The sequence below is a fragment of the Danio rerio genome, chromosome 14, assembly GCF_052040795.2.
Source record: "Danio rerio strain M-AB ecotype USA chromosome 14, GRCz13ab, whole genome shotgun sequence".
Classification (NCBI taxonomy): domain Eukaryota; kingdom Metazoa; phylum Chordata; class Actinopteri; order Cypriniformes; family Danionidae; genus Danio; species Danio rerio.
In genome coordinates, this window is record NC_141034.1 from 40,993,078 (window position 1) to 41,013,440 (window position 20,363).

General features: G+C 37.2%; 1 protein-coding gene and 1 long non-coding RNA gene across 6 annotated transcripts in view; one reads left to right on the forward strand and one right to left on the reverse strand.

Annotated features, from left to right (window-relative positions):
* Positions 1 to 19,222, reverse strand: part of LOC137490498 (uncharacterized) — a 30,438-nt gene extending 11,216 nt beyond the window's left edge. For 2 of the 3 annotated variants that reach the window (XR_015507817.1, XR_015507819.1), the window contains exons 1-3: positions 19,083 to 19,222; positions 17,776 to 17,856; positions 17,559 to 17,692 (exon numbers count right to left, since the gene is read on the reverse strand). This is a non-coding gene — a long non-coding RNA (uncharacterized LOC137490498). Of the gene's footprint in view, positions 1 to 15,031; positions 15,238 to 17,558; positions 17,693 to 17,775; positions 17,857 to 19,082 lie in introns of those variants that run through there. The other variant, XR_015507818.1, reaches the window with a different exon arrangement.
* Positions 1 to 20,363, forward strand: part of si:dkey-237h12.3 — a 312,347-nt gene that overhangs the window by 280,419 nt on the left and 11,565 nt on the right. For all 3 annotated transcript variants that reach the window (XM_087281840.1, XM_087281841.1, XM_087281842.1), the window contains 7 exons: positions 9,141 to 9,390; positions 11,388 to 11,408; positions 12,439 to 12,671; positions 13,700 to 13,854; positions 15,715 to 16,595; positions 19,059 to 19,234; positions 19,322 to 19,557. In XM_087281840.1, the coding sequence (XP_087137966.1) occupies positions 9,141 to 9,390; positions 11,388 to 11,408; positions 12,439 to 12,671; positions 13,700 to 13,854; positions 15,715 to 16,595; positions 19,059 to 19,234; positions 19,322 to 19,557 (1,952 nt within the window). The remainder of the gene's footprint in view (positions 1 to 9,140; positions 9,391 to 11,387; positions 11,409 to 12,438; positions 12,672 to 13,699; positions 13,855 to 15,714; positions 16,596 to 19,058; positions 19,235 to 19,321; positions 19,558 to 20,363) is intronic.

The following is a 20,363-nucleotide window of genomic DNA, read 5'->3' on the forward strand; positions in this document are numbered from 1 at the left end:
ATTTTTCAATTTTTTATAATTTTTTCAACATTTTTTACGCTTTTGAATTACATTATAAAAACCTTGATCTTTCTTTCAACAACTTTTAACCTTAAAAAGTTTGAAAAAGTGACTTTTTAAAATATTTAAGGGTTGAAAGTGATATATTGTCTGGGTCGGTGTTGTATATTGTGATATACATTGTCATTCACAGTCATGTGATACATATTGTCATTCCAATAAATCTAAATGAATGACTTTCCAAAAAGAGCTGTTTAAGTCATCTGGTGAAATTGTATTTATTTCGCAATACATATCGCAAAGAAAAAAATATTGCAATGCCATTTTTTCTAATATCGTGCAGACCTAATAGTCATATACAGACAGAAAAATTTGCACTGATAGATCAGCTAGACAACATAAATATAGCTAAATATAAATAATTGATTAGTGTTACCATTATATATTGTCATAATGCCCAGCATGCTTGTTAAAATTAAATAATTAATGCATTATAAACACACCAGTGAGACATTCTTTAAAGGGTCACGAAACACCAAAAACACATTTTTTTAGCTCTTGACAGTCGTATTTGTGTCCCACACTGTTAAAATCACTATTAGGACACATATTTCACTAAAAAGTGAAAATTGGTTGTTTTTGCATTATTTCGAACAAATTCGTACTTCCAGTTTGAAACTAATTTTTGAAGCTGTGTCACTGCCATGCGATCTTAGCGTGTATTCCAGCATGTAGACTGGACGTCTGTATCTGGGAGTGCCTTATTACATCTCTGAGTGTGCTGCATTACTGCATGAGTAAGACTTGGTTCTAACCAATCAGCTCTATTGTGCAACTTCATTAATATTCATGACAGCTTCCAAGACTGTTTTAACCTGTTACAGTGTTCAGACGGCAGAGAGACGACACGTTGTGTTGCCAAAACAAGAGTGCGGTGTTACTTTTATAATTTGCTGCAGTGAAGGTTTTGTTTTCATTTTTTTCTCTATGAGAGCGCAGCTGGACTCTCGTGTGGATTTCAGTGCACGCGACTCGACAAAAATAGTCGAGAAACTGCGCAAGGAATATTTTTTTTCCTGCGAGCTTTACCCATCTGGAAATGGTGAAATCCGGATTTGCTGCTCGTCTCCTCCTAATACAAACACGGCTCTAGTTAGTGTTGATTGTCCTGTCTCTACAGATGTGGTAACTGAGTGACCAGTGGTCTTTGTTTATTCTGATGGCAAAGTTAGTTCAGCATGTGCCCAAACCGACACTCCCACTTTTATGCAAATCTTTACAGACCATCTTTCTTTTGCTCCTCCAACACTCCCCCTTAAACAGAGCTGGACACGCCCACTTTCCTGACTTTATTTCAAAGTAGAGGTGTGAAAACACCCTGCTGAAACAAGGGGGTTTCATGGACCTTTAAAACTAATTGAAAACTGTGTTATAACACTGCTGTCATAATCATGCTCACCCTGTTTGAGTTTCTTCTGTTTTTATATAGTGGTTAATATCATTGTGTTTATTCAAAGCGGTTTTGTCTTCTACTGCATTCAAACAGGAATTATTCTGATTGACTGTCAAAGTTTTTGACAATATTGTTGTATGAAGGCCAAACCAAGGGTTGTTAAATGGGACGTTTTAGGCTACAGATAGTTGATCTTATTACCTAGCAACTTTGAAAGCTGCAGTTGTCTTAGTGAAATGCCAATATTTTAAAGTGTTTGTGTTTTTAACAATTGCATTGTTAGAAATGGTTATAAACTACAGTACTTAGATTTAGTGTGCAGTGAACATTGGGACAGCTGTTGTATCCTTCAATGCCCTTGGAATGAAGGCTGCATTTGAAGGGGCTTTAAATTGGGACAGCTTTTGTCATGTGGAGCGGATGCAGTCAGCTTTCAAATGTGGACTTCAAAGCCTCTGAAATGGGACATCGCTTATTATAGCTATACACTGTGTAATATGTATGTAATTGTATGCTAAAACAATCTAAAAATAATCTTTTGTTGGAACAACTAATTGACCAAATAGTCACCATGGCATTTGTTGTTTGCTCAAACTAATTTAAAATGAGTTGAAACAACACAACACTTGAGTCTTTTGGGGGGACAACCTAATTGTTTTATGTTCAATCCACTTAAAATTGTACAAACTAATACATTAACATAAGGCCTTCATGTTTTCTCAATGCAATGTGGCATTTTTACAGTGCATACATTCCATACCTTCAATTTGTGTTGTGACAACATGAAGGTATTAAGTTAGCTTATTAGTGTGTACAATTTTAAGTGGATTGAACATAAAACAATCAAATTGTCCCCCCAAAAACACATGAATTGTGTTGTTTTGGCTCAAAATTATGTCATTTGAACAAACAGCAAATGTCATTTTTTGAGTGTAGACCTGAGTCATGCTTCCAAAAACTGTTTTCTAATCAATTTATTTATTTATTTTTATTTATGATTTATGTTTTTATTTTATTTTATATTTAAAATAACATCATTTCCAGATGATTTAAGAGCATTTATGGCCATGGGCATGGGAGAGGGTGAAATAAACTTCTGCAGCCTTGGTACATTATTCATAGTCTTGGTGGATTTTGTATAAATTATTTTTGTTTTAATGTAATTGCACAATTTAACAGTTATTGAAAAGAAGAAAAAAAATATCAATGTGAACATTAATGTGAACAGCAAGTTTAACAAAAGTATATACACTCTAAAAATGCTGCGTTTAAAACATACCAAATTTGGTTGATTTTAGCAATCCAGCACTTTATAGTATTTGACTTACCCGTGTGATGCCAAAATAAACCAGATTTGGTATGTCTGGGTTGCCCTAACTCAATGTTGGATGAAATATGAACAAACCCAACCACTGAGTTAAAAAAGTAATTAAATTTAATTGTTCAGAAGGTAATGATTAACACTTATTAAATAATTACTTTGTATAGGTTTTATTTTACATTCTTAGGTGATACAAAAACACAGATGTTTCGCCACAATACCTTCCTCAGTGTGCCGAAACGTCTGTGTTTTTTGAATAAGCTAAGGATGTAAAATAAAGGCTATACAAAGTAATCATTCAATGAGTGTGAATCATAATCTTCTGAGTAATATTATTGATGAGATCAACGCACAAAAAAAGTAAAAAAAAAATGTGAGAGTGCAGAGCAAACTTTATTTTCTCAATTTCAATTTAATTGAAAAAATATATAGGGTTTAGTGCAACTCAGGCTCATTGTAAAAACGTACTCCTATATATATTCCTTGAGAGTGCAAATTATGTGGCCAGAAGTACATATGGGTGCACTTTGTCTGCCGACAGCTTCTGTTTTTTTCATGTTACTAGCAGCCCGTTTCCCCATGTGGACAGCTTTTCAGCTGTTACCAGTTTGCCCAGTGGCTCACCGCAAACATAGAGTTGAGACACAGAGAGGAGTTGACCTCGATGACAGGGTTCGAGTCTGGTGAAGAACAGTCCCTGAAAGCAGGTAAAACAAAAACAAAAGGCAAAAGGCGATTGGGTTTAGGGAAGGCTGTAGGCGGGTCAATTGGGCCTTTAGAAAACACTATCGGTTGGGTTTAGGGAAGGGGGTGGGTGGGTGTATCAGTCAGTCAGTCAGTCATCTGAAAGAAATTTGACATCTGAAAAAGTGTACACAGCTGCCTCTGGTAGATTCGCGAGAGCAAAAACTGCAAAAAAAAAAAAAAACATACAAAAAGAAAACCGTACCTCCTGGGACATAATTTGCGCTGTCCAGAAATGTATGCAATAATAAATAATCATATTGACCATGAGTTGATTTAGTGGATTGCCCATATTAGACTCAATATTGAGTTAGGTCATTTCAGTATTTTTAGAGTATAAAAGCAACAACAGAGATGGATAAAAAAAACTTTATTAAATAAGTTATTTGGATGAAAATGTCACTACCATCATTTTAGAAAAAAAATAATAATAATGTGTGTTCAAGCATGTCTGTTATCTCTATTGCCTGCCTTTAAACAAACAGTAGAGAGTGTTGAGAACATTTTTACATGAAGGTTAATCAAATTCAGATTCATAACAGATCACCTTTATTTATTGCCTTTCCAATAATGTGAAATGGCCGTTGCTGATGTGTTTAGCCTACTGACATCTTGGATAGAAAAAAATAACCCAGCCTTTTAGAATGTAGTCAATTGAAAACCACATAGCTCAAAGCAGATCTGTCTCTAAAGGTTTATCAGTTATTGTTAAAAAAAAATCAATTTCTCGCATTCAGACCCTGACAGTTACTCTTTCACTGCGTTCTGCTTTTCTGACTCTTCTGGTTTGTATTGTGTAACAAGAAAACCCTGTTGAAGAGCAGTAGCGTTGACAAAGCATTTCAAATGAAACATTTTAGACTCCTGTAGCTTTAATGAAGCTCAACCTCTGAGCCAATTGTAATACAGTGGCTTTGGTGTGCAGCCAATGGGAAAGCTGCTTACTGAGCTCCAGATGTTGTGTCCAGCCAATGGGAGAGTGGATCAGTGCAGTGTTAGTGATGCGATTAATAGGCCAAAGCAAGTGTTGGAAGTCTAACATGTTGCTCGGTATGAATAATTTATGGCCCTGGGCATGGCACTTCCCTTTGAAGTTCCTCTTTGAAGCCAACCCCAAAAAGAAACAAGTTAAATTTTCACAGGACTGAAATATTTATCTGTAATGACCCAAGCTCCTCGCACAGTCTTGGACTGAATGTGGTGTTAAAGTGATTGAAACGATCAAAGGTTTTAGAAGCTGAGATCTATAGGGACGGGAAAATAAAGCAATAGGGCAGACGGCTGGGTAGACAATCACTTTTTAGGTGATCAAAATGGCTCCGGTTGGTACATGTATGCTCTATTTCCTTCATATATGTATGAGGGGAACATAAGTATTGAACACGTCATGTTTTTTCCTGGGAATAATATTTCTAAATGAGCTGTTGATATGGAATTGAACCAGATTTTGGTAAAACCCAAATAATACAAACATTAAAAAAGTCTGAAACATTAGTTATGTGTAATAACAATGAAATGACACAAGGAGAAAGTGCTGAACTACTGAAATGTGTTTACTACATTAAATAAAAGACTTTTTGGTGATGGCAATTTAAAGACGCCTCATGTGGATTCTCATGTGGAGATTAAAGTCAGATACATTGCTCAGTTGTAAAGTTTTCACAGACTTCAACAGAGTGTAAAAATCTTGATGGATCTGTGGGTCTCGTCTCTCAAATCTGTTCTTGTATTTTTTGTTGGATTCAATTCAGGTGATTGGCTGTGCCATTCTAAAGCTTCTCTGAAACCATTTAAGATTTCCTTGGCTGAACTTTTTTTTATTATTGTCTTGCTAAATTGTCCATCCTGATTTCATCTTCATCATCATGACAATATAGTTGTTGTACTGAAGCAGCTAAAATTCATTTACAATGAGGAAGGGCAGAGGGTTGCTAAAGAACAACTGAGAGATTTCAGCTGCTGTCTGGGCATTCACTGCCTTTCTACACCTCCCTTTCTTTATGTGTTCAATATATTTTCCCTACATCATTTCATTTTGTTACACATAACTTAATTTGTAAACTAATTCGATTTGTTTTCTTTGCATATATGGATTTCTTTGGTTGTTACTAACATTCGGGGGAAATTTCAATGGCACCTTTAGAAATATATTTTCTGAGAAAAATGGTGACGTGTTCAATACTTATTTATTTATATATATTTTTGGGGTGGAATTGTACCTTTGAGATTTGTTCTTTCTTGTTCAACAACATGAATTTGTGAATACTGTGACAAATGCAATTATGCTCTAAAATATATGAATTTAGTATGAAATAATGAAATTGGTATATAATGTAGTGTCCTATAATTCCCACCATGCAGAAGATGTAGAAAGACGGTATTGTGGAATCTGCACATAAAGATCAAGTTAGCTGTACAAATCATAAAGTCACTGAATTTGGCAAATTTTAGATGAATAAATCAAAGATATTGCTGTACACATTTTTTTCATATTGCTTATACACACAGAAACTCATTTCTTCATGACAACAAGTCACATTCCGTTTAATGTTACTTTTGACTAGTAAAAAATACTTCTGAAAGCATTAATATTTTTTTAAAGTAATACCAATAGCTTTATTTTAATTTCCTTCACAATTGTTCTTTCAAGTTTTCAATTTGAGAGAAAAAAAAGTATTTAATTAAAAAATGTTGTTGTAAATACATTATTAAATGAAAGTAATTACACAATCATTTTTTAATTATCTTGGAATAGAGAAATATAAAGCATGGATAATAAATGTAATCTAGAAAAAAAGATACCTTAGCAACCTAAATATCTTAAACATAAAAATGTAATATATATTATACAATACACATGTCTGATGTATTAGTTTGTATGCAATTTATAATTTAGCTAATTTATTATACAATATCATGCAAATCCAATATATATTTTGAAATGTTTTTTGTTTTTTTATCAGCATCAAATTAAAATGCTAGACTGCTTAAGAAGTGCTCAGTTTATTTCAAAAGTTGAAGTCTAATCATCCATATTAATGAAAATGGTCATTATGGTGGCTCTGGTGCCTTTAGCAGCTTAATTCATTTTGGAGCTTCCTCATCAAAGTGCTACTTCAATGTCCACATTAATGGAGTTTCTAACGGAAGTTCGGGAAGATCACAGCACTAAGTGCCCTCTTTTCATAGTGATGTCCAGGGTAGGAACTTTCATCTTTAGTTGAGTTATATGTTCAAGCCTTTCCATTACAGCTAGAAGAAAAAAAAACTGGTTGCCCTTTTTTTCCATTTCTCTAATAGATTATTCAAGCATGAAGTCAGATAAGAATAGCATTTTTTTGCTTGTCTGTGTAAAACAAATCATATTAAGTTAAATTGTTAAGTTAATTGTATGTTTTGTTTTATTTGTCTTAATCTATTTGTGTTTGTTTCTTAATTTGTTTTCGGGACTGTAGCTATATGGAAACAAACGACCAATTGAAAATTCTGTTTATCTGGTTTTCTCAGTTATTACATAATTTATTAGATATGGGTTTGAGTAAATGCTTTTTTCCTACAATGTTCTGATAAATATTTTTTTACAACTGTAGGAAAATATTTATTTAAAGACCACCCCTAAAATAAAATAAAAATATATAAATCACCATATATTGATTGATTTCTTAAAATCCACATGAACCAGAAGCTGTGACCGTTACTTTTTTCGTGTTGTGATGCAGTTCCTAGAAAAACAGAATATTAAATGAGACAACTGTAGGTGTGGCTTGTTTTTTCTACTGTGAGCTGATTGGATGTAGTAAAGAAGACATTTCATTCACACTGATCGAGAAAAGAGTTTGGGGAGAGTTATTACAACCTAACAGATGCCTCCTCCCCATCATTTCTGTTTGTTGTGAAAACTGACAATTGGATGGGTGTGGTTAAATATGTTAGCCACGCCCAACTGCTAAGATATACATAATCTGACAAATAAAAATAGAAAACAGAAAGTGCAATTTTAGTTTTTAATTAAAGATTAGAAAGGCATTTTTTTTCTTAATGTCATGCACAGATAAATTTAACTAGCAATGTGGGCATCATATGACTTTGATTGCTTGAGGACTATTAGGTCTTCTGAAGTTAAAACTCCAAATCATTTTTATATAAATGACATTTTTTAAAATTAGAATTTAGAAGAGATGTGTTTATGTACACATAACATTTTAAATCCAGAGAAATCGAGAGATAAGTGGTCTCTTGAATTATTACATAACTGTATGTGGATTGCCATTTTTTTTCCAATTGTCATATATATATATGAATATATATATATATATATATATATTATTGTCTGTGCAAAACAATTCAAACCAAGTTAAATTGCTCAGCAATTGTATTGTTATTTCTTGAATGAGTCTTGATTTATATGTAAATCGGGGGGGGGGGGGGGGGGGGGTTCTCAGTTTTACTGGATTAAATACATAAGGGTTTAGGTAAAATGTAAAAAAAAAAAAAATGCTCATTCGTTTTCCTTCAGCCTAGTCCCTTTATTCATTAAAGGTCTCCACAGTGGAATGAACCGGCAACTTATCCAGCATACGATTTTTAAGTAGCGGATGCCCTTCCAGCATCAACCCAGTACTGGGAAACATCCATACACCGTCATTCACACATACACTACAGCCAGTTTATTCCATTTACCAATAGAGCATGTCTTTGGACTGTGGGGGAAACCAGAGCATCCGGAGGAAACCCATGCAAACACAAACATGCAAACTCCACACAGAAATGGCAATTGACCCAGTTGGGACTTGAACCAGCAACCTACTTGCTCTGAAGCTAACCACTGAGTCACCATGTCACAATAAAAAATTGTTTTCCAACTTAAAAAAATTACTGATCAAAATAACATAAGTTGCTTTTTTTATTATGATTTTTAATTGGGCAACGCGGTGGTGCAGTGGGTAGCAGTTTTGCCTCACAGCAAGAAGGTTGCTGGTTCGAGCCTCGGCTGGGTCAGTTGCCATTTCTGTGTGGAGTTTGCATGTTCTCCCCGCATTTGCGTGGGTTTCCTTTCGGTGCTCCCGTTCCCCCACAAGTCCAGAGACATGTGCTATAGGTGAATTGGCTAAGCTAAATTTTCTGTAGAGTATGTGTGTATATGAGAATGTATGGGTGTTTCCTAGTGATGGGTTAAAGCTGGAAGGGCATCCGTGGCGTAAAACATATGCTGGATAAGTTGGCGGTTTATTCAACTGTGGCGACCCCTGATTAATAAAGGGACTAAGCCGAAAAGAATTCCACCAAATATTGACTTTAGCTTTTCGTAATTCAAAGCATTTGTATTGTGTGGTTTAAAAAAAAATAGATAATAATAATAATAATATATATATATATATATATATATATATATATATATATATATATACACACACACATACACACATTGTCATAAGTAGTTTACGGAATAAAAAAATTGCACAACTGTATATTGTGATGTCAGAAATTCTTAACATTTCTTTGTCTGTCTGTGTAAAACAAAACAAGTTAACCACTCGTAAAATAGCTTTTTTTTGTATCTATTTTTTTTCTACAAAATAATAAATGCTGTTTTTCCCCTCTTCTACTCCCTCTGGTGTACAGGGATCCTGTATAAAGGGAACGGTGAGAATGTGTTCCTCTCTCAGCTTCCTCCCATCATCAGCACTGTAATGGGGAACGGCAGACGCAGAAGCATCTCCTGTCCGAGCTGTAATGGCCAGGCGGAGGGAAACAAACTGCTGGCCCCTGTTGCTCTGGCATGGGGCATTGATGGCAGTCTGTATGTTGGCGACTTCAATTACATTCGACGCATCTATCCGTCAGGCAATGTCACCAGTGTCATGGAGCTCAGGTGAGCACAGCGAAAACACAACTTCAACATCAGCATAGCATACCTTACGTGACAAATCACAGGATCCTGTCAGGCAGCATCTACAAACAATTTAATAGTATTACTATTTTTTTCTTTATTCGCAAAACAGTCAGTTCTCACAAAAAGCAGGCCTTCAGATTTTGCATAATAGCAGGAACAATTCTCACAGCAGGTGATTTGAAGTAATTGTTTTGAAAGTTATTGTTGAAGACTCTGGATTTGGCAGCAGTGCTTTGATAGCTGTAGCTGCAATGTTTGAAAGGGGAATTTAGAGACGTTTAGACTTTTAGAGTGCTGACAGAACGCTTTAGACTTAAAGATGAAGTAATTCACTGCCACTTACATTTTTAAGCTAATGCACCAATTGAAAGTCGACTACATGATCAATTAACTAGCTGACTTCTCTAATCATGGTCCTGTTGACAATGCAGTCTCAGTTTTAGAGTGATTTGTCTCTAATAAGATACATGCTCAGCATAATTGAGAACACCCTCTTTTGAAAACTAATATTTTTATCAATTTCTCAGAGAATATAGGCAATTTATTTTGATGCATTTAAATAAAACAGATTTATTAAACAGATATATTTATGAAAATAATATTTTAGTCACCAAACATATTTAGGAATTGAAAATTAATACAATTAAATTCAAGCAAAATATTGAAAAAACTAATTACAACCTACAAAATTTCAACTAAATATGACTTTTTTTTGCTTCTCTTGATTTTTCCTCTTTTTAAATTTGTATTTAATATTTTTCCATAACGTTATACATATAAATTTGGGTGTAAATACAGTTTTTATATATTAGTTTTGTTATATAATATTAGTTTTGTTTAAAAATTAGTTTTGTTATATATGTTATATATTTTTATATTTGATATGTTATATAAATTTTGGACCATTACCGTTAGTTATTTTCCTTCAGTACTGATGAATCTAATGTATATGTACAAATAAAATTAAAAATATGAACTTAAAAAATAGATTTGTGAGGGGTGTGCTTATATATGCTGAGCACTGTATATGTCCATTTCTGTTTCAAATTTTAATCTACTTCTTTGCGATGTCTTTTTTTCTAATTCAATAGCCCAGTTATATTTCAGCAAATTGTGTTATCAATGCCCAACAGTTCAAGATGCTTGTGAACCATGGTTTAATATCCACTTTTAACCATTATATGGGCTAAATGTTAAAAGCTCCATAATTCAAGTGATTACAAACTATTTATGCCACACAAGACATGACAGTGATCTCAATTTGGAATTCATGCAATGTTTTTTGTGCACACACATGCATAACACTCACATAGAAAGTACCAAAAATATTTTGTCTTCTGTGTATTTCTGGGCTTGGATAAACAAATACATGCAACATCATGGGCAAATACCCGTCTTTGTTGGATATGTACTGTACTAAAGATAAAGTAATGCCGAGTTCAGACTGCATGATTTTAGCCTCAATTTTGACTCGCCGACAGGTTCTGAGAAATCGCCAACAAATGCCTAAAATTTGCCATGCAAATCTGTGTTTGTTTACACGAATAACAATCACACAGTGATCAAAGACGACATCTTTAAGAGAAGAGAATGGAGATGAGTCGCAGACAGCCGTGAAATATTTGGCATGCTAAATATCTGGAGCTGTCTCCAATTCAAATAATGCTGTGTGAAATGTGTTCTGATTGAAAATAACATTGGCGATTACCTACAGCCAATGAGAGAGCAGCATCCACTAGTGTGGGTATCTGCAGGCGAGCAGGAGGTTGGGGGAGAAGTTATAAAATTAGAATGGGGTGCCAGTAAAGTAACATCAATTAATTTGAGAGGAGTTGTAGCCTAAATTTATTTAGGAGAATAAAACCGGAACTAGACAATGAAGGGGTTAAATGTATAATATTGTACATAATCTCTCTTGCTCTTTTTTTTCTCACGACTTGTTTCCTTGTGTCTCCTTTTTTTTAAACTAACCAAAGAAATAAGGATTTCAGGCACAGGTAAGTTACATTAAAAAGCACTTCAGCATTGCGTACATCCTTGCAGAGACACACATGTATTAAATGCTACATTATAGATGAGTACATTTTTTTCTTACATCAACAAACATCACTCCTTGTGACCCTTTGGAATTAAATGTGCAAAGGTTGTCAACATCAAACTAACCCAGGTTAAGTACTAATTCCAGAAGATGCCATCCACATTTTATGTGAGATGTGGTTGACTGTCTAAAAGCTTTACTCAAGCCATACTAGAGAACTTTAGATTACGATGCAGTGGCCGGCACTTTGGGCCTTTAGCTGAAAGAAGTACCACTGCTTCACATTTTCACATTTGGATTTTACACACGCCAGTGCCTCTGAGTGTGAATTGGTTTCCAAACAGGCCAGGATATCGATCGAGGCGAGCGCACTCAGTGTGTAAGAAAAGCCCTAAAACTGCTTTTGATAAAACGTGAAAAGATTTGTCTGATCCTAGAGAAGAAGGTCACAGATCTCCACACCATCATGTCCCGGCTCGACTGGCCATTTAACCACTAATGGCATGTCTAGAGGGGCCAGGCTAACTCATTCAGAAAGGAGCCGACTGATTGGGAGACGGAATTAATGAATGCAAATAAGCGTAGCGTTCTGAAAAGCCATCAGTTGTTGACAGTCATTAAGATATGCATATCATCACCGCATCGCAGAGAACCTTTCCCCGCAAGGGAACGGGAATGATTGAAATGATCTGGCAGTCTTGGAGTCGTCATCACAGCCTTCACAAATACGTTCCAGTCACATCACATTTACTTCCCTTTTTTCTGCTTCCCATCTGTCAGCAGCTCACACCCTTTTGATAGATGCGAAAAAACATGCTGCAATTCTCTCAACATCTTTAATGGTATTAATATTCTAATCAGTCTCTCATTTCATCTGCCATCTCCAATTGCAATGTCAGACCAATAATTTATGAGTCGCACTGGCTCGGCTTGACAGCAGGCTAATGTCTTCCCTCATAACTTCTATTGTTTATATGTCTCTCCCAAAGCAACAATCCCGCTCACCGCTACTACCTGACCACGGATCCGGTGACAGGGCGGCTCTTCGTGTCTGACACCAACTCTAGACGCATCTACAGCCCACTGGGATCGCTGACCAGCTCAGAGCTCCAACAGAACGTGGAGGTGGTGGCGGGAACCGGAGATCACTGTCTGCCTTTTGACGAAGCTCAATGTGGGGATGGAGGTCCGGCAACTGAGGCCCTTCTCACAGGGCCCAAAGGTATTGTTAAAAGCGACAATCAAAAGGGTCATGACTGTTTTCAAGCAAGGAGTCAAGTGACTCGGGTTCTTCAAATTGATGATATGGTTGAAATGAATCTTCTGAGGCACTTTGATTGACATGAAAGATCATCTCAAAGCTCTGGCAGCCTTTAACACTGTGAGCTCTCTGATTGGCGCTTCAACCAGGGAAATGGAAACTGACAGCCTCGGGATAGGTACTAAATTATTTGACTGAGCCAGACACAACGGATTGATGAAGCATGCTTTGAACGATGACTTGGCCGACATAAATTATAAAGCGTCACACTTGTCTGGAGAATATAGACATCCTATTTCCTATATAATCCCGCCATGCAGAAAAAAATGGAGATGTTTTCATTGTTTTTCAATAAAATGTCATTCGCACTTGAATGCATGTCCTGAATGATGGATACATTAGCTATCGTATTTCCTGTGTAGACTGGTGGTGAATTGATGGGACGTGTGCAGAGATCTACATCCCGGCTGTCGTAGCTATAAAAAAGAAAAAAAGTCAGAGGCATTGATGCATACGTGCACTCGCCTCGATTGGGACTGAGATTTTTGCCGTAACGTCAGTTCACTTCACTGTGTTTTCGTCAGCCACAAAAAACTACCACTCCACTAGGCACGCATTTACCAAGCGGCCGTCTCTATAGCAACGTACACTTTGATAATTTGGGTTTGATGCTTTCCCACTCCATGCTTTTGTCAGATACCCTGAGCCGACTGGCGGACCGGCTCAGACGGTGAGAGCAGGCAGACAGAAATGCTAGAGGGAGGGAGGGAGGGAGGGAGGGATGTTCTAATACATCCTATTCCACTTTCTCCTTAAGAAATAATTCAGCAGTGGGAGGCAAGATGTGAATAATTGAGGGCGATGCTTTCTGCAGTGACCTGAATAATGGGAAGCCAAACACGACACATGTACCCACTGCCTGGATCAGGCAAGCAAAGAGCACAGCTGTGTGACCTGCACATTTCGTTCCCTTCCTCTCTTCTCTCCAGGGATCGCCGTCGACAAGAACGGACTCATCTACTTTGTTGATGGGACCGTCATTCGAAAGGTGGATCAGAACGGCATCATCTCCACCCTGCTGGGGTCCAATGACCTTGCCTCTGCTCGACCTCTGAGCTGCGACTCGGTTATGGACGTCCATCAGGTGAAAAGTGAAAATTCTCAGATCGTCCTGCTCGAGTCATGTATCGTGACCTGCTGAGGGACTGAAATGACTTTTGGACAGATTATTTCCTTTTTTACACTGGGTTGGAAATGTACTATTGATGATAGTTTTTTTATTATTTAATAATTCCAAATGACTTATAAAATTAATAACATTGTTGATAGGTATTTTGTGATTGTTGAAATTAAAAGTAATTACAATCGTTGTGATATTTATAATATAATACTATTTTGGGTGACACTGTAGCTTAGTGGTTAGCACTGTCGCCTCACAGCAAGACTGGTTCGAGTCCAGGCTGGGCTATAGGTGAATTGAATAAGCTAAATTGGCCGTACTGTATGTATGTGAATGGGTGTCTATAGGTGCTTCCCAGTACTGGGTTGCAGCTGGAAGGGCATCCGCTGTGTAAAACATATGCCAGATAAGTTGGCGGTTCATTCCACTGTGGCGACCCCTGATGAATAAGGGGATTAAGCTAAAGGAAAATGAACGTAAGATAATAGTATTTCATTTAGCTCATTAACGTCTGTTAAAATGAATGTATTATTCTTGCTTAATAGACGTTTTGTCATTAAAATAATTAAAAATACCTGTATTTACTGTTCTTTAATATTGCTTTATAAATATACTAATGTTGATAGCTCAATCATGTTTGTTTAAATTAAAAACAAAACATTTTCTAAATATTAATATATTTCAATATAGGCCATATACGTTTGCAAAATAAAAGAAAGTTTAGCAAAAAAACAATGTATTGAGCATAAAATAAATGAAAATCTCCAAAAATCACAAAGCAAAAATATATAATATTCAAATAAATTGAAATTAGCAAACAAACAAAAAAAAACTGCAAATAAAAATCAGGCAATGAAAATCAACTAAAATATTCATTCATTCATTCATTCATTCATTTTTCTTTCGACTTAGTCCCTTTATTAATCTGGTTAATTCACAGCGGAATGAACCGCCAACTCATCCAACATATGTTTTACGGACAATTTAGCTTACCCAGTTCACCTATAGCGCATCTCTAGAGACTGTTTGGGAAACAGGAGCACCCGGAGAAAACCCACGCCAACACGGGGATAACATGTAAACTCCACACAGAAATGCCAACTGATCCATTAAAAAAAAAAAAAAAACCTGATATATATTTGCAAAACATTTTTTATAGCATTGCCTTTACATAACCAAACGTTACAAGGGAACTTGGGTGTTTATGGCAGGCCCAGACCTACTTGGCTGTAAGACCACTTCTGTGATACTGTATCTCCAGGTGATGACGTCATTTAAATGGAGGATAAGTTAAGATAAGAGGATAAATGCTGGATAAGTTGTCGGTTCATTCCGCTGTGGCGACACCTGATGAGGAAAGGGATTAAGCTGAGGAAAAATGTATGAATGATCATGTACTGTTCTTTAGTATTATTTAGTTTTATTTATTTATAATATTGCTGAAAGTTAATTCATACTTGTTAAAATGTCAAATTAAGCAAAATAATTTAAACGCACCATTCCTGATGCTTAATTCATGTTAACTCATGATACATTCATGTAATTTTCGCTACTTAAAATGCTAATGTATTAAAATGCTAATGTCCTTAAGGGAATTATGAAGAACATACCATTAATGTACATTCACCAAGGATGTAAAACACAATTAACAGTTGTTTCCCATTAGCTACCGCATTAACACAAGAAATGATCTATTGCCAATTCTGTCACCAAGCATGGGAAAATACAATATCTGTTAACTGCCCAAACTTGTAGGATAAAAATTATCGCAAATGAGAAGGAGATGCAGTGAAGCTATAATCTCTTTTGCACTTTGCCTTTTAGGTGTCTTTGGAATGGCCAACGGATCTGTCTGTTAGCCCGATGGATAACTCCTTGTTTGTTCTGGATGGCAGTGTGGTTTTGCGGATCACTGAGGAGGGCCAGGTCAGTGTCGCAGCAGGCCGACCCCTCCACTGCCCCATGCCTTCTACAGACATCTCGGTGACAGAAACACAGCGAGCCACGCAAACCCATCTGGAATCCCCAAGCGCCATCGCTGTCTCCTTCAGCGGAGTCCTGCACATCGCCGAGACAGACGAGAGGAAGATGAGCCGTATTCGCAGCGTGGCGGCAGATGGCCAGATCACTCACCTGGCAGGAGCGCCTTCAGACTGCGACTGCAAGACCGACGTCAACTGCGACTGTTACCTAACCGGTGACGGCTTCGCTAAAGACGCTCGCTTGAACGGCCCGTCATCTCTAGTGGCAGCTCCGGATGGAACCCTATACGTTGCTGACCTGGGAAACATTCGCATTCGCACCATTGGAAGAAACAAGCCTGCACTTAACAGCATGGGCCTGTTAGAAGTGGCGTCGTCCGGCGAGCAGGAGGTGTACATGTTTGACAGTAATGGCACTCACCAGCATACGGCTAACCTGATCACCGGAGACTTCAAATATAACTTCAGCTACAGCAATGAGGGAGATCTGACCTCAGTGGCTGATAGTCATGGGAACACGCTTCGGATTCGCAGAGATGCCAGCCGCCTGCCCGTGCGCATCGTTGCACCTGACAACCAGGTTATTTGGCTAACTGTGGGCTCGAGTGGTGGGCTCAAGACCCTTGGCACACAGGGGCGTGAACAGGTGCTGCTAACTTACCATGGCAACAGTGGTCTCCTGGCAACCATGAGCACTGCCAGTGGATGGACAACATTTTATGAGTAAGAGCGTTTGGGCATTTCTGCTGTTTGTATCCTCAAATTTAGGGTTCAGCTAGTATTAAAGAGCCCCTATTTGCATTTTAAAAGGTAATATTTTAATTTGGGGGTCTCCAACAACAGGCTGATATGCATGCCAGGCCAAAAAAAAAACACTTTCATTGTTTTAGAATATGCATTTATTCATTCATTCATTTTCTTTTTGGCTCAGTCCCTTTATTAATCCGGGGTCGCCACAGCAGAATGAGAACATGCAAACTCCACACAGAAATTCTAACTGACCCAGCTGAGGCTCCAACCAGCAACCTTGCTGCTGTTAGGCAACAGCACTACCTACTGCGCCAACGCGTCACCCAATATGCATTTATTTTTACCTAATTATCCCAACGATTCCCATATGATTCATTCAGCGATTCATTTGTTCCCTAAACCTCCTGTGCGTGAGGCTAATCTGCTGTGATTGGTTCAATGACCAAGTCTGTTGTGATTGGTCGACTCGGTTCAGTGCGCAACAGAGAGAAATGGCCACCACAGCTCAATGCAGGAATGCAATAAAGCAATCCAGTTAAACACTAGCACCTTACTCTACTCGCTAACTCCAAGTATTAACAGACACACATTCAGCATTAATCTACACAGTGGCAAAAGTTGAACTATTTTGAAAATTGACCACACTGCACGTGTGTATGAACAGAAGATGGTGGCCATAGCAAAGACAAACAGCTTAACATCACACACTCATTTAAATCGGTAAAGGAAGAAGAACGCGTCACGTTTTCAACATGGTTTTAGACACAATATGTGAATAGCCCTATAAAGATTTAAGCTGAGAGATACAGTACAAGCACTGATCTATAATAGATAAGTGATTACAAGCTGCACGGAGTAATTACAACTTATAACACACAATTAAATACATATTTTGCAAACTGCATAAAGCAAGGCAACAATTTAAATTACACTTACATGTTCTGATCCTGAGGAAGAAGAATCTGGTCCACGTGAACTGTAACAGTTACTGACAAAGTCCCATACATAATAATCTCTGCTCCAAACGGCCGATGAGTCACGCTTGAAGCGTAGGTTATTGAATCAAAAATCTGAAAAATGACAGGAACAATCACAGCACACGGTTGGCTATACTGTGGTATTGTTCTGAAAATGAACTTTAACCATTTATTACCTGCAGGCAAATCCTTATTTGTCAGTGATCGTCATCTTCGAGTCATGATCAGTCCCGTGATCCCCTGCGCTCCGCTAGTGTCTGAAGGGAAAGGAGTGCTCATGTTTTACCAGAACCGGTACTACATATTTGATGATGTACCATGTCGACAGTTGATTTGTTCAGGCAAACATCCGGACCCAACATGATTCATTTATTTGACTCTGAGTGGACTATTTCATTAAAGAATCAATAGTTTTAAACACGGTGGACTTTCAAATTTAAACCTCAGCTGGATGTTTTTATTCACTTAGTGCTGTTACACACTGCATAGAAGGCCATTTTCAAAAACCCATTATAGGGTCTCTTTAAAAGTTTGCTTGGGACTTATTCACCATCAAATCATGCTGGTTATTAAGATATGTAGAAATTATACTTTTTAAGTGTGTTTGATAACAACTTTTAGGTTTGGTTTGATAAAAATAAACTGGTGCACCTGATTGTCCAAAACTACCTTAGTTACTTAATGGAAAAACAGAACTATTAAAACACGGTTGTGCTTGAATTGAGGTCACAAACAGAGTTCTTATGAATCATAGAATTTTTGCAATATCATGGTCAAATATCTTGGTTTTACTCCAGACATTGAAAGTTTTATTATCGGTCCAAGTCATGAAATATTAAGTATTTTACTTCCCATTTATCAAAATGTATTTTTCTACACCCTGTTTTTAACACATTGTTTCACTTGTTTTGCATATTGTTACGTTTAGGCTATATTTCATTTCCATTGTATTCCTTGCACACCTGTCAACAAGAAATCAAATGGAGACATTCGGCAGTTTTTTATCGGTCCCTGCTGAATTATTGATTCAAAAATTGCCTAAAATTACTTTTTTTGCAGTTAATTTTCTTAAAATTCAAAGTAAATTTCTGTAGTTTTTATTCCATTGGTGTATATAATTAATGAGTGAATGCTATGCTATATGATATAAAACTATGCAGATGGTGTCCTGGCTGACCAAAAACTAGAAAATCTGCAGCATATTTAAAAAAATAATAGCTTTTTAGTCAGTGAAGGTCAGGGAATTTGACATTTGGTTTAGAGTTGGAACCCTGCAAACAGAATTGTTTAGTAAAAATAATTAATGAAATTCAAATAATTACTCAAATGCTAAACTTTCTCAGAATCCCAATATAAACAAAATTACCTATATAAAAAATTATAGTACAATATGTGTGCTCTCAGATAAACCAATGCTCAAAGACATTGAAGGCAGCACCTCTCTCTCTTTCTCTCCCAGCTATGACACAGAGGGGCGACTCACCAATGTAACTTTTCCCACCGGAGTGGTGACCAGTCTTGCTTATGAAATGGACACTGTATCTACAGTAGAAAAAGAAAGTTTTGAACGAGAGGAGGCTGGAAGCATTACTACAAACCAGTCAGCAATTCAAAACATTCTTACATTACAACAAGGTAACACTTTAATAAAATACACACACAAAAAACATTCTGGTCTTTCTACTTGTGTCATTTACAGTATGTGTTTTCATTATTTTGCAGATCAGCTGAAGAACAGCTATGTGGTTGGTTACGACCACTCCTTATGGATTCTGTATGCCAATGGAATGAACACTCACTATCAGACCGAGCCACACATTCTGGCTGGTGCTTCGTCCCCTACGCTGGCACGGAGAAACATGACACTGCCTGATGACAGCGGGCAAAATCTGGTGGAGTGGCGCTTTCGCAAAGAGCAGACGAGGACGAAGGTCACAGTGTTTGGACGGAAGTTACGAGTACGTAATGAAGTCCAATTATAGAAATGTTTAAAGGTGCAGTAGGTTATTGTCTTCAGAAACATTTTTTGTTGTGCTGGTTGAAAGTCTCTTCCCATTTTAATAGTAATGATTAAAAAATAAATGTATTTATATGCATTTTTATATTCTGGGAAAGGCATACAACTAAAAAAAGTTCATCCAATTAAAATTTGTCAGGCCGATAATTCCCATAATTCAGATAAGTAGCCCAAAAAGTCTGTTAACAAATGTAGATTTGTACAACTGCACAGCCGTTCAGACAGATCTGCCGTTTGCGTGTGCACGTGTAACAGAGGCCAGCTAGTAAGTGCTGTGCAGGTAAACTACACTCCTCTGACCTTTATTAAAAGTTGCTCTAGCGATAGACGCTAGAGGCCATGGTCATTAGCCTCCTTGTTAGAGCAACCAACTCCCATGAGGAAGGTCACCAGTTCGATCTTAGCTTGGAGTGGGTTGGGTGGTGTAGGACCGGTGGGGTTAAATTGGTGCCGTGACCCGGATGGGAATGAGGTTTAGGAGGGTAGTAGCAGAGGCCAGCTAGTAAGTGCTGTGTAAGTGAGGTTGGGTGGTGTAGGACTGGCGGGGTTACACACACGTTCACCTGCACACGAGAGAGAGTAACAGCCGTAAAAACAAATGCTGAATCAAAACTTTAAAATCCTGAATCAATATTGAAGCTACTTTTGTATGCTGGAGGAAGAATGACATTAGGAGATATTAGGCTAACGGATAGCATTTAGGCAGATCACCAACTGCACCTTTAAGAAAAGCTTGAGAGCAAATGC